Source organism: Pan paniscus, chromosome 16 (genome assembly GCF_029289425.2).
Source record: "Pan paniscus chromosome 16, NHGRI_mPanPan1-v2.0_pri, whole genome shotgun sequence".
Classification (NCBI taxonomy): Eukaryota; Metazoa; Chordata; class Mammalia; order Primates; family Hominidae; genus Pan; species Pan paniscus.
In genome coordinates, this window is record NC_073265.2 from 74,082,982 (window position 1) to 74,096,673 (window position 13,692).

The following is a 13,692-nucleotide window of genomic DNA, read 5'->3' on the forward strand; positions in this document are numbered from 1 at the left end:
ACAGCTCAATATACAAAAGTGAGTTGTATTTTATGTACTAGCAACCAACAATTGGAAAATGAAACCAAAAGCCCGGTCCCATTTACAGTAGGAAATAAAATTTAAAAATTAAAATTAGGAAAAAATTTAATAAAAGATGACCAGAACTTTACAGTGAAAACCATAAAACATTGCTGAAAATTTTAATGAACACTTGAATAAATGGTGAGGCGTATCATGTTCACATACTGGAAGGCTCAGTGTTAACATTCACTTCTACCCAAATTGGTGTTTCAATTCAATGCAATCCCAATCAAAATTTCAGCAGGTTTTTTTTCTGTGGAAGTCTACAGACTGTTTCTAAATTATATATGAAAATGAGAAGGACCTTGAATAAGCAAAGCAAACTTTAAAAAGTTGGAAGATATGCCCTGTTTGGCTTCAAAACTTAAAATAATCAAGAAAGTGTGGTGCTGGCATAAAGATAACAAGTACAACCATGGGACAGAATAGAAATCCAAGAAACAGATCACATTTATATGATCAGTGGCTAATGTGAAATTTTTTCAGTAAGTGGTGTTAGGATAATTGGATATTCCTATGCAAAAAAAAAAAGAACCACAGCTCCTATCTCATACCATAGAGAAATTCATAGACCTACATACAACAGCTAAAACCATAAAGCTTTTAGAGAGAAACATACCAGAATATCCTCAGTGACTTGAAAGTGGACAAAGATTTCTTAGATGCAGAAAGCAACAACCAGCCAGGTGCGGTGGCTTATACATGTCATCTCAGCACTTTGGGAGGCCAAGGTGGGAGGATTACTTGAGTCCAGGAGTTCAAGACCAGCCTCAGCAAGATAATGAGACCTCATCACTAGAAAAAAAAATTTTTTTAATTAGTTGCCTGTGGTGGTGGCACGTGCCTGTGGTCCCAGTTGCAGGAGGATTGCTTGAGCCTCGGAGGTTGAGGCTGCAGTGAGCCATGATTGTACACTGCACTCCAACCTGGGTGACAGAGCAAGACTGTGTCTTAATAAAAAGAAAAGAGCAACAACCATAAAAAGAAAATTTGATAAATTAGACTTCTTCAAAATTTACAAAGTTTGCTCCTTCAAAACACAGCTAAGAAAATGAGCAGGCAAGCCATACTGGAGGAAAATATTTACAAATTATATTTGAAAGGACTGTATCCATAGATATATAAAGAACTATAACTCAGTAGTAAAAGATAAACCACCCAATTTATTATAGGCAAGTATTTGTCCAGACACTTCCCCAAAGAAGCTATTATGAAAAGCCAATAAGCACATGAAAAAAGTGCTGAACATCATTAGTCATCTGGGAAATTCAAATTAAAACCACAGTGAAATACCACTACACACCCAATGGGATGGCTAAAAATGGGAAAGGCTGACAACACCAAATGTTGAAGATGTGGAGCAACTAGAATGCATGCATTTGTGATAGATGTGTAGAATGCTACAGTCACTTTGGGAAGCAGTTTAGCAGTTTCTTTTTTCTTCCTTTTTTATGGTAAAATTTACCATTTTAGATCTGGGTTTTCTTCCCTTCATTCTCTTCATATGGTATATCACACTGATCTTCATGTGCGGAACCAATCTTGCATTTCAGAAATAGATTCCACACAGTCATTGTGTATAATCCTTTAATATGCTGCTGAGTTTGGATTGCTAGTATTTTATTAAGGATTTTTGCATCAGTATTTACAGGGGATATTGGCCTGCAATTTTCTTGTAGTGTCTTTGTCTGGCTTTATTAGGATAATGCTGGCCTCATGGAATGAGTTAGGAAGTACTTCCTTCCTTTTCAGTTTTTCTGGAAGAGTTTGAGAAGGATTGATATTAATTCTTCTCAAAATGTTTGGTAGAATTTAACCAGTGAAACCATCCTTTCTTGGGAGGTTTTTGATTACTGATTCAATCTCCTTGCTAGTCATTGGTCTATTCAGATTCTGTTTCTTTATGATTCAGTCCTGGTAGGTTGCATGTTTCTAGGAGTTTATCCATTGTGTTGGCATTCAGTTGTTCATGGTACTCTCTTATAATCCTTTTTATTTCTATGAAACCTGGAGTAATGTTCCCACTTTCATTCTGATTTTGGTAATTTGGGTCTTGCCTTTTTTTCTTAGTCCATCTAGCCAAAGATCTGTCAATCTTGTTGATCTTTTCAAAAAATTATCTTTTGGTTTTGTTTTTTCTGTTCTCTATATACCTCTGTTCTTTATTATTTCCTTCCTTTTGCTAGCGTTAGGTTTAGTTTATTCTTTCTATAGCTCCATAACATGTTAAGTTAGGTTGTTGATTTAAAATCTTGTAGGCATTTACAGCTGTTAATTTCCCCCTTATAACTGTTTTTGCTGCATCTAATAACTTTTGGCATAGTGTGCTTCATTTTCATTTGTCTCAAAGTATTTTCTAATTTCCCTTATGATTTCTTCTTTGACCCCTTGGTTGTTTAAGAGTATATTAGTCCATTTGCATTGCTATAAACGAATACCTGAGGCTGGGTAATTTATAAAGAAAAGTTTATTTTGGCTCATGGTTCTGCAGGCTGTGCAAGCATAGAACTAACATCTGCTCAGCTTCCGGTGAGGGCTCAGGAAGCTTATGATCAGAGCAAAGGGGGAAGCAGATGTATCACATGGCAAGAGAGCAGGGGGAATTGCCACACTCTTAACCAGATTACCTGTAAACTCAGAGCAAGATCTCTCATTACCATGGGGAGGGCACTAAGCCATTCACGAAGGATCTGCCCCCATGACCCAAACACATCCCACCAGACCCCACCTCCAGCACTGGGGATTATTTTTCAACATGTGATTTGGAGGGGACAGACATTCAAACCATATCAAAGCATATGCTATTTAATTTCCAGATACTTGTGAGTTTCCCGGTTTTCCTTCCATTACTGAGTTTTGGTTCATTTCACTGTTATTAGAAAAGGTACTTTGTATGACCTTACCTTTTAAAATATATACTGTTTGTTTTGTGGCCTATCATATGTTGTATCCTGGAGAATGTTCCATTTGCACTTGAGAAAAAAATGTATACTCTACTGTTGTTGGGTGGATGTTCTATACATTCTGTTAGGTCCAGTTGGCCTAAAGCATTGTTCAAACTCTATTGTCTCATTGTTCTATTCATTATAAAAGTGTAGTATTGAAGTCTCCAGCCATTATTTTAGAAGTATCTGTTTCTTCCTTCAGTTTTATAAATGTTTGCTTCATATGTTTTGGAACTCTGGTATTTGATGCTTATATGCTTATAATCATTATATCTTCCTGATGAATTGACCCTTTTATTAATGTCCTTCCAGGCTAGAGTGCAGTGGCACAATCTTGGCTCACTGCAACCTCTGCCTCCCAGGTTCAAGCAATTCTCCTGCCTCAGCCTCCTGAGTAGCTGGGATTATAGGCACGTACCACCATGCCTGGCTAATTTTTGTGTTTTTAGTAGAGACGGGGTTTCATGTTGGTCAGGCTGGTCTCTAACTCCTGACCTCAGGTGATCCGCTCACCTCAACCTCCCAAAGTGCTGAGATTACAGGCCTGAGCCACCGCACCTGGCCTGTAACAGTTTTTGACATAAAGTTTATTTTGTCTTTTAGGATACCCACCCCAGCTCTCTCTTGGATATTATTTTCATGAGATATCTTTTTCCATCCTTTCATTTTCAACATATGTATGTCTTGAGAGCTAAAGTGATTTTCTTGTAGATAGAATGTAGTTGGATCATGTGTTCTTATCCATTCTGACAGTCTGCGGCTTTTGAGTTGAATCTATTTACACTTAAAATAATTACTGATAGGGAAAGACTTTTGCCACTTTGTTAGTTTCCTGTATGTCTTACAGCTTTTTTGTTCCTCTTCCTCCATTACTGCCTCCTGTTGTGCTTATTTGATATTTTGTAATGGCACATTTTGATTCCCTTTTTCTATAGATAGTTGCATTGTGGATACCATAGAGATTGCATAGGACAACCTAAAGTTACAACAGTTGGTTTTGATGTCAACTTAACATTAATTGCATACATGAACTCTTATATAGCTCTACCACCCCACTCCATTTTGTAAATGTCACAAGTAATATCTTTATACATTATATGTCCATTAACATTTAAAATTATTTTTATGCATTTTTAAAAGTAAAGTTACAAAACAAAATTGTAATAATGCTGCTTTTTATATTTTCCCATGTATTTACCATTATCAGAGATCTTTATATCAAGTTACTGTTTATATCAAGTTACTGTCTAGCTTCCTTTTATTTCAACCTAAAGGATTTCCTTTAGCATTTTTTGTAGGTCAGGTCTAATGGTAATGAATTCCCTTGGCTTATGTTTATCTAGGAATGTCTTAATTCCTCTTTTTTGCAGGACAGTTTGCCTGAATCAGAATTTTCAGTTGACAGTTTTTTTTCTTTTAGCACTTTATATATATAATTTCACTGCCTTCTGGCCTTCAAGGTTTCTGCTGAGAAATGAGCAGGTCATCTTATTATCTCCTATATGTGATGAGTCTCTTTTCTTTTGCTGCTTTTGAGATCCTCTGTCTTTTGACTGTTTGGTTATAGTGTGTCTCAGATAGATCTCTTTGGGTTTATCCTACTTGGAGTTTATTTAGCTTCTTGGATTTGTAGATTCATATATTTCCCCAAATTATGGCATTTTTTGGCCAAGATTTTTTCAAATATGGGGTCTCACTATGTTGCCCAAGCTGGTCTTGAACTCCTGGGTTCAAGAAACCCTCCTGCCTTAGCCTCTCAAGTAGCTGAGGTTACAAATACTGTGCCTGTTGGCTATTATTTCTTCAAATAATCTCTGTCCTTCTCTTCTCCTCTTCTTTTTGCTGGACTCATAAGATGTGTATTTGTCCATTTGATGGTTTCCCATAAATTCATTAGGTTCTATTCACTTTTCTTCATTCTTTTTTCTTTCTTCTGTCTGCCCATATCTGATACTGAACCCCTCTGGTGAAGTTTAATTTGTTTTTTGTATTTTTCAGCCTTCAAATTTGAGATGGAGTTTTTGCTGTGTCGCCCAAGCTGGAGTGCAATGGTGCCATCTTGGCTCACTGCAACCTCTGCCTCTTGGGTTTAAGTGATTCTCCTGCCTCAGCCTCCCAAGTAGCTGGGATTACAGGTGCCCGCCACCATGCCCAGCTAATTTTTGTATTTTTAGTAGAGACGAGGTTTCACCATGCTGGCCAGGCTGGTCTCAAACTCTTGACCTCAGGTGATCCACCCACCTCAGCTTCCCAAAATGCTAGGATTACAGGTGTGAACCACCGCACCTGGCTTGTTAGGTTACTTTTCATAATTTCTCTCGTTACTTTTCATAATTTCTCTCTTTGCTGATATTCTCACTGTGTTGTTCACCTGTCATTTCCTATAGTTCCTGGTCTGTGTGCGTGTGTGTGTGTGTGTTTTTAGGTCTTTGAGCATATTTAAGACCGTTGTTTTGAAGTCTTTGTCCAGTGCCTGTACATCTTTAGGGACAGTTTCTTTTCTTCCTTTGAGAGTACCGTATTTTCTAGTTTCTTTGTATGCCTTGTGATTTTTGTTGAAAATTAGGCATTTTAAAAAACAGCCACCTCTCCTAGTCTTTGAAAACTGTCTCTCAGCCTTACAATTAACCCATCATGAAAGTTTAAAGTTTTCTCAAACATTTTCTGAGCATGTCTTGCCTGGGTCTGCATATACATACTCTTCTTAATTCCCCTGTATACACAGCTGCTTTCAGATGTCTTAATTTCCCGAAGCATCTTGTCTGAGGTTATCCTCAGGGCCTTAGATGATCTGTTGTTGGTCTCCGCTCATAATCTCTTGTCTTCAGGCATCCATATTGGTCATCCCCCTGCAGCTTTCCTGAGCAGTAGTCATTGCTTTTCTACCTGGGAGCTAAGTGAAACAGAGACCAAGCCTTCAGGCAGCCCACAGACTTGTCAGAATGTTGCAAATAAGGTCTGCTCTGCTCCCTCCGGTTCAAGGGACACAGCTGGAAACTGGGCTGCTGCCTCCTCCAGACCAAGATTGTACCACACTGGGGAAGTGTGGTGCAAGGTTGAGTGAAAATACCCTTAAGTTTCCTACTGTTTTGAATGTGGCTTTTCTTGAATGGGCATTCACTTGGTTGCTGTAGACTTTTGACTGTTTTCCAGAGTTCCTGTAAGGCTATTTTAGCCAGTCTCTCATTTCATGGAGAAATGAGGACTTGGAGCTTCCTAGTCCCCCATATTACTGATGTTACTCCAGTGCTCAGGCTTTGATTTTAAAGTCATTAAGACATTAAGATACAGTTGCTTCTTGTATTCAGTGGGGTTAGGTTTGCAAGTTCACTCCTTATAGCCACCCTGTCTCTTGAATAGCATGGATACTAAAGAGTGCCAGGGCCTGAAGCAAGGTGAAGAGGCATCTCTGGTTTGTCTCTGGCTGGGGCTGCTTGACTTCATGGGGAGTGGGGCTTGAGTACCACTTGCCTGGCTCTGTGCCAGGTGTTGTACAGTCTTTTATTTTTGCTTGGGGCACAGCAGTGAAATGTGAAACTTGTAGACCCTGCCTTGCAGGTGGGGTCACAGAAAGGAAGCATCTACAGGTGTGGAGTTCTCACTGGTGACTTAGGTGAGGGCATGGGCCACAGTTTGCTGGTCTCCAGGAGGGAACGGGGGGCCCTGGACGTTCCATGCACTTGTCACATTGGGCCAAAGAGAAGAAATCTAAGCACGAGGGTCTTCACTGACCTTCAGCCAGCCAGCTGCTTACATGTGAATAGGGAGGGCAGGCCCTGAGAGCAGAAAGACAGAACAGCCTCTGGATGACTGAGTGGCTGAGCTAACGGAGCCTTTGCCATGGCTGCCCGAGAGAGCTGGCTTAGGGTCTAGTGTGACCAAGGGAGGGCACATCAGGAGAGCGCCCCGCCCAGGGCACTGCTGTTTGAGCTGGACAGGCCCATGGGGTGTGAACCCAAGGCCCTCCCTGCGCCCCCACCCCTTCCTCTCTATCCCATGGCAGAGACTCGTGTAGGGCTGACTGCTTTTCTGAGACAGCAGTGGGGCTGCCAACAGCAGGGCCTTCACCACAGCCAGCGGATGCTGGGCCAGCGTTCCCCACTCCTTCTCTTACCAAAGCACGTGAATCCCATATTCTGAACCACCGGAACAGCAGGAACTCTTCTGACTTTCTTGGCACTTGTCCCCAGCACCATCAACACTTACCTAGCATACACGCACCTCTGGGCACTGTGCTAGGTATGGTGCCATCCTAGGAAAACCTCCAGAGGTTTGCCTGCTTCTCTCAAGTAGAGAGCCCATATGGAGAGCTGGAGTGAGTTGTTGTGCACAGGGCAAGGTGCACAAATACTTGGTAGAGCCAGGCCTCTGGGTGTCACTCTGGGAGAGCCTGAGGTGCTGGGCCAGGTGTAGTAAGGAAGATGGGAGAAGGGTGACTGAGTGCACAGAAGAAAGGCAATGGAGTCAGCGACTTTAGGGAGCTCCATGCAAGTGCCGGAGCTGGTGCCGTAGAGCTGCGGTGGGGGGAGAGAGATGCTGGGACGAGAGAACTTTCTGACCTGGCATCCCCTGGAGGGCCTGTGAGTGCAAGCATGGGAACGTTCTTGGCGAGGTGCTGCAGCCATGGTGAGGCCCTGTGGAGCAAGGGCTAAGGGGAGGAGCTGCGAGTGAGTTCTGCCAGCTGCCAGAGCCTGGCTGTGATGGGGTGAGCTCTGCTGGCCATTTGGGAGCTGGAAGTTCGGCTGTGAGTGTAGAAGACACGTCTTGTGAGTGGCCAACAGTGGGACGAGACTTCAGTGGTTAGCAAGTGGTTAGCCTTTCTTCTGTGCACTCAGCTACCCTTCTCCCTTACCACACCTGGCCCAACACCTCCTCAGGCCCTCCCAGAGTGACCCCCCCAGAGGGCTGGCTCTACCCCCTCCAGCCCTGGCACTGGGGAGAAAGGCTAGTGTTCAATACAACAGCCACCATCCCTTCACCCAGCCCCACACATGTACTAGGGTCCCATCTAGAAGAGCTGCTCCCCCCAGCCCACTCCTACCTCACTCCATCTGCACTCACCCTGTTCTCATCCTGCCCCACCGTTTGACTTGACTCCCAGCACAGGCGCCCTGGCACAGCAGGGATCGTGCAGCGCGATTCTGGTTGCACATCCACAGGGGCCTCTAAAGAATGCACTCAGGACTTCTGGCCTCATTCCCACCCCATGGGCCTTACCTCACCCTTTTCTCCAGCACCATTGGGCCAAAATGAGACTTTATCAAATAAAGAACAGGACGCTTGCCTTTTTCCTCAGGTTCTTAATTATGTTTTTAGTTTTTTGCGAGTCTCTCTGGAATCCTGAAGATGTGGAAGAGTTTGACTAAAGTATATAAATACTCAGAGCTCTTTTTTTTTTTTTTAAACATCCAGGATCTCAAGGGTGTTCAGAACCTTTTCAAAAAAATAATTTAGCCATAGATGAGAAGCAGCCACTAGGCCTTTCCTTGTAAAGTGGCCCCTGTGTGGGGATGCTTCAAGCCAGGTGGAAGGACGGCTGGACTGTGATAGGAGTGAGAAAAGAACAGATCTTTTTCTTTGAGGAATGTGAGCCCCCTTAGTTGTCAGACCCAGAGAGGCATTGAAATGTGACAGCAGTTACGTCTCACTCCCCACCCTGACCTAAGTAATCGCCTGCTCTGTGGACTCCAGGCCAGTAGCCTGTAAACTCTGTATATTAATTTTGCCTCAGTTTCTTTAGGTCAATACGAACAACAGAGCGGTGGCTGACTACACATAATGTTTGGGATCTTACCTGAAGAGCTTCTGCAAGGAGGCTTCCAGATGTTTAAAGTTTGGCTTGAGTTGGGGTGTCCTCAGACCCCACTGACATGGAGTAGTCCTCATTCTGAGAACTTTTGGTATCTGTTATGAGACGTGGTTTGGCTGCGTGAGGTGGTGACTGGCTTCTCACCATGACAAGCCACCTTAAGCTGCCAGGAGAAGCTCTTCCTGGGGGAGGGGCTGCCCCTAGGTGGAGTGGAACCAGATGCTGGGGTCTCCTGATCACGTTTTCTGCTTTGCAGACTGATGAAGAGAAGCAGCAGGACTTACCTGTGGTGATGCCAGTGTTTGACAGAAATACCTGCAGCATCCCCAAATCCCAAATCTCTTTCATTGATTACTTCATCACAGACATGTTTGATGCTTGGGATGGTAAGAAATCTTCCTTAAAATAGCATATTTTCCTCTAAATAATGGGGAACCGCGTATGAAAGAGCAGAGTGCATTTGACTGTAGAATATGATTTGGGGCCTGGGCTTTCAAGAACAAGAGCGAAGTGAACCATCGCCGAGGGCCCCTGAGGGCTAGGTGTTCTTTCTTAACACTCCCCGCAGGCATAGGTGTCTTTATGCCTGTTTTATAGATGACGGGATTGAACTTGGGGCCCCACAGCTTGTAGTAGAGCAGCTAGGGTTCAAAACCAATCGTGCTGGCTCCAAAACCCATGGTGTTTCTACAGCAGCCCTTTGCCCTCCACTGTCCCCTGCTTCTCCCAGCCTCACTCTACACAAGACCAGAAGGACTGGTCTGTCTCTGACTGATGCATGTCACCCTCCTTTAACTTCAGGTGGGGCACAGGAGTCTGTCAAATAAAAGAATATCGGAGAACTGATATTCCACGTGCATCTTCGTCCTGAGGGCTGCACCTTGAAGGAGGGGCTACAGGGCTGATAAATGTCCAGATCCAGTCAGGAAATAAACCCATGTCTCAGGAAGGCCGTAGAACACGGGTAGGCGGCTGGGGAGAAGGACTGAAGTAGTGGAGCTAGATAGCTGCAGCTTTGGGGGAAACTGCATACTCTGCAGCTCACTGCTTCTGGGACTGAGACTAGACGCGTGTGTCCCCAGGCTGCACGTTCTTCATGTGGTGCAGGTGAAAGGAGATGCTGGTGTATGTGAAGGGACAGTGAGCACACAGGGGCCAGACCATTGGCTGGGGGCAGGGGTGGGCACACTACATACTGCTTTCTGACACCCCAGGCCCAAAGGTGCTGCTGGTTTAATGGTAATTAAGCCGAATAGCCACCTTCTGTTTTATTTACCACAGTTACCAGCTCAGCAGGTGGTCACAGAGGAGGTGCTGGCATTGAGGACAGGGTTTAACTTCAGTCAGCCACGCCTCGCTGAAGCTGCTGGGTGTGTTTGCCCAGGTCTGTTTAGCCTCACGCAGATGCCTGCTCCCGTCTGTCACTCTTTAAAATGCAAACAGAGGCTGTGAAAGCATATCACATTCCTATCTTTCTCTCCAGCCTTTGTAGACCTGCCTGATTTAATGCAGCATCTTGACAACAACTTTAAATACTGGAAAGGACTGGACGAAATGAAGCTGCGGAGCCTCCGACCACCTCCTGAATAGTGGGAGACACCACCCAGAGCCCTGAAGCTTTGTTCCTTCGGTCATTTGGAATTCCTGAGGGCAGCCAGAGTTCCTTGGTCCTTTCAGTATTAGGCAGAACAGCCCCCGATCTGCATAGCCTGTGAAAGCCCACGGGGACATCAGTAACCTTCTGCAGCCACCATCCAATGCCATTACTGTCAAGTGAGACTTGGCCACTGTAGCCTGGGCCTGCTGCAGGAGCTCTTCAAAAAGGCACATGAAGACCACGGTTTGCATCAGTTTCTGGTAAAACACAAGGTCTGGAGTGCCCCTGCAAAGGGTATTGATGGACTTCCTGCCAGTGACAGAGCATGTCTGTTGCAAACAATTCTCTCAGTTACGTTCAGCACTTAAGAATGGCTAATGGCAATAGGATCTTTAGCAACTTTTTCACATCATAGAAGGTGCAATCACTCACTTGGGAACACTACTGAGAGTGACTTCTCTTTTAAAATTGAGTAGCAAATGAAAAATTAAAATTTGAACTTGATTATTAATATCAATTAAAATGTTTTATTTATTTCATTAAAAGCTCAATATTTTCTATGAATTCAAAAATACTTCAGAGCCAAAGCCAACTTCAAGTACCGTGACCAAATTTACATGATTCATATTCATTATGCATTACTTGGTATACAGACTTATTTTCATAATGCAAATTAATAAAATGATATTTTTACTGCACTATAGAAATATTCATGTATGTTAAACTTTTCTGATTGAGGCTAATTGGAAAAAGCTGGGGTCTTATTCTAAGTGCTAAAGAAGGCTGCTTCCACTGTATAGAACCCAGGGCTCTGAAATAGCTCTAGCTGCCTAATGAACTTCACAGGTAACTCCCCAAGGTAAAATTAGACTCTCTTCTTGGTTTGCAAAGAAAAGTTAGGACTTAACACTTTTTTCTAAAATTTTATAATTCAGTTTCCAAAAGTCTACTCTATTTTATACTGTTTCTACAAAATATTCCTTATAAAAACGAACAAAAATTGAATATTTAATGAATTGACATTTTATAACCAACCTGTTTTTATCTACAGTGGGAATCTTTGATGCCAGAAATTTATAAAGAGGTTCTGTATCTTCACACCTTGAATAAGCATAATACTATAAAAAATGACACTTGACATGTCAATGTATTTGTCATTTCATTTTAAACTCGTATTTGTGGTTTTTTTCCCAGATAAAAATGAAATTAAACCATTTCTTTTTAAGAAATCATGTTTTATCTTTTTGGAGAGTTCTTTGTCTCATAATACTTATAATTTTTTTTTTAAATAAAGGTCAGGCACAGTGGCTTATGACTGTAATCTCAGCACATTGTGAGCCTAAGAGTTCAAGACCAGCCTGGGCAACGTAGCAAGACCTCATCTCTACAAAAAATTTAGCATGCACCTGTGATCTCTGCTGCTTAGGAGCTGAGGTGGGAGGACTGCCTGAGCCCAGGAGTTCAGTGCTGCAGTGAGCTATGATCATGCCACTATACTCCAGCCTCGGCAACAAAGCAAGACCCTGTCTCTAATCATAAAGAAAAGAAAGAATATTCCTTACTTTACAGAAAAGATTGGTAGTTAAATGACTTTTTCAAGGTCACACAGGGCCAGATGAGTATGTTGAGAAGTTCTCAGAATTAACCTTAGTTCACTGCCTGGTACCTCTGAATGGGAATTGAGAGATAAGAAGCACACTGGAGGACTGACAGAGGGCTCTCAGAGATGGGTCTTGGGCACGAGGTGCCCATTCAGAGATGTCAGGGCACTGGAGGGCTGACAGGGCAAGCCCTTTGGAGTTTCTGTTTAAGGAAACAAAGGCTTTGTCCTGTGTTAAGATATTTGGCCTGAGATGGTAATTGTGGACTGAGCAGGGAAGACAGTTCTGTCCCCTCCCCAGGTGCAAAGAAAAAAGGAAACAAACCACAAGAAGAACTCAACCATCTTGAGGCAGAGATAGCAGTGTGTGCAATATATGGAATTTGCATCACCAAGAGCTGGTAATAATTATCAAATAATCTGAAAGAGACTTTAAGATGAGTAGGCTTAACATGCTTAAACAGATAAGCAAAAAAGAAACTAAACCGGGCCAGGCACAGTGGCTCATGCCTGTAATCCCAGCACTTTGGGAGGTCGAGGTGGGCGGATCACGAGGTCAGGAGATTGAGACCATCCTGGCCAACACGGTGAAACCCCATCTCTACTAAAAATAGAAAAAATTAGCCGGGCGTGATGGTGGGTGCCTGGAGTCCCAGCTACTCGGGAGGCTAAGGCAGGAGAATGGCATCAACCCGGGAGGCAGAGCTTGCAGTGAGCCGAGATGGTGCCACTGCACTCCAGCCTGGGCGACAGAGCAAGACTCCGTCTCAAAAAAAAAAAAAAAAAAAAAAAAAAAAACACAAAAACCTAAACCAAGACAGTTTAAAAATAAAATAGATTTGACAAAAAAACATATTAATAGACATTCTAGAGATGATGACTATAGTCACTAAAACAGACAAAAAACTTCAATGTCTAGGTGTCACAGAAGACCAGACGTAACTAGAGGGAATTAGTAAATTGGAAGACAATGAAGGGACTCAATTAGAATACAGCACAGAGAGAAAAATGGAAAAGATAAAATATGAGAGCAGAAAGAAACACTTCAAAATATGTCCAATTAGGAGATCCAGAAGGGAGAGCAGGAAGAAGCACCATCTGGAGGAGTGCAGAGTCCTCCAGGATTTGATAGACGCAAGTCCGCAGATTTAAAGGCACAGTGAATCCTAAGCAGTATGAATAAATCCATACAAGTGAAACTAGACCAGTGAGCACAAAGAGAAATACTTAAAAGCTGAGAAAAAGCAGTCCGGGCACAGTGGCTCACGCCTGTAATCCCAGCACTTTGGGAGGCTGAGGTGGGCAGATCACGAGGTCAGGAGTTCGAGACCAGCCTGGCCAATGTGGTGAAACCCCGTCTCTACTAAAAATAGAAAAGTTAGCCAGGCGTGGTCACGGGTACCTGTAGTCCCAGCTACTTAGGAGGCTGAGGCAGGAGAATCGCTTGAACCTGGGAGGCAGAGGTTGTGGTGAGCCAAGATTGCACCATTGCTCTCCAGCCTGGGCAACAAGAGTGAAACTCTGTGTCCAAAAAAAAAAAAATCACAGGAAAGCAAAGAAGAAATAAAATGCAACTAATGCAACCAATAAAAGACAAATGGAAAAAGAAAATGCATGAGTTAGAAAAGACAGTGGCAGAAATAAGTATAAACTCATACACAAAATCAATTGTAAAGAT

The 13,692-nt window shown here is 43.0% G+C and overlaps 1 protein-coding gene across 1 annotated transcript in view; it reads left to right on the plus strand.

Annotated features, from left to right (window-relative positions):
• PDE8A (phosphodiesterase 8A) overlaps positions 1-11,643 on the plus strand; it is a 160,082-nt gene extending 148,439 nt beyond the window's left edge. The window contains exons 21-22 of the mRNA XM_008959571.5: positions 9,074-9,203; positions 10,301-11,643. Of these exons, the coding sequence (XP_008957819.4) occupies positions 9,074-9,203; positions 10,301-10,407 (237 nt within the window). The 3' untranslated portion in view covers positions 10,408-11,643. The remainder of the gene's footprint in view (positions 1-9,073; positions 9,204-10,300) is intronic.
• The last annotated feature ends 2,049 nt before the right edge of the window (positions 11,644-13,692 follow it).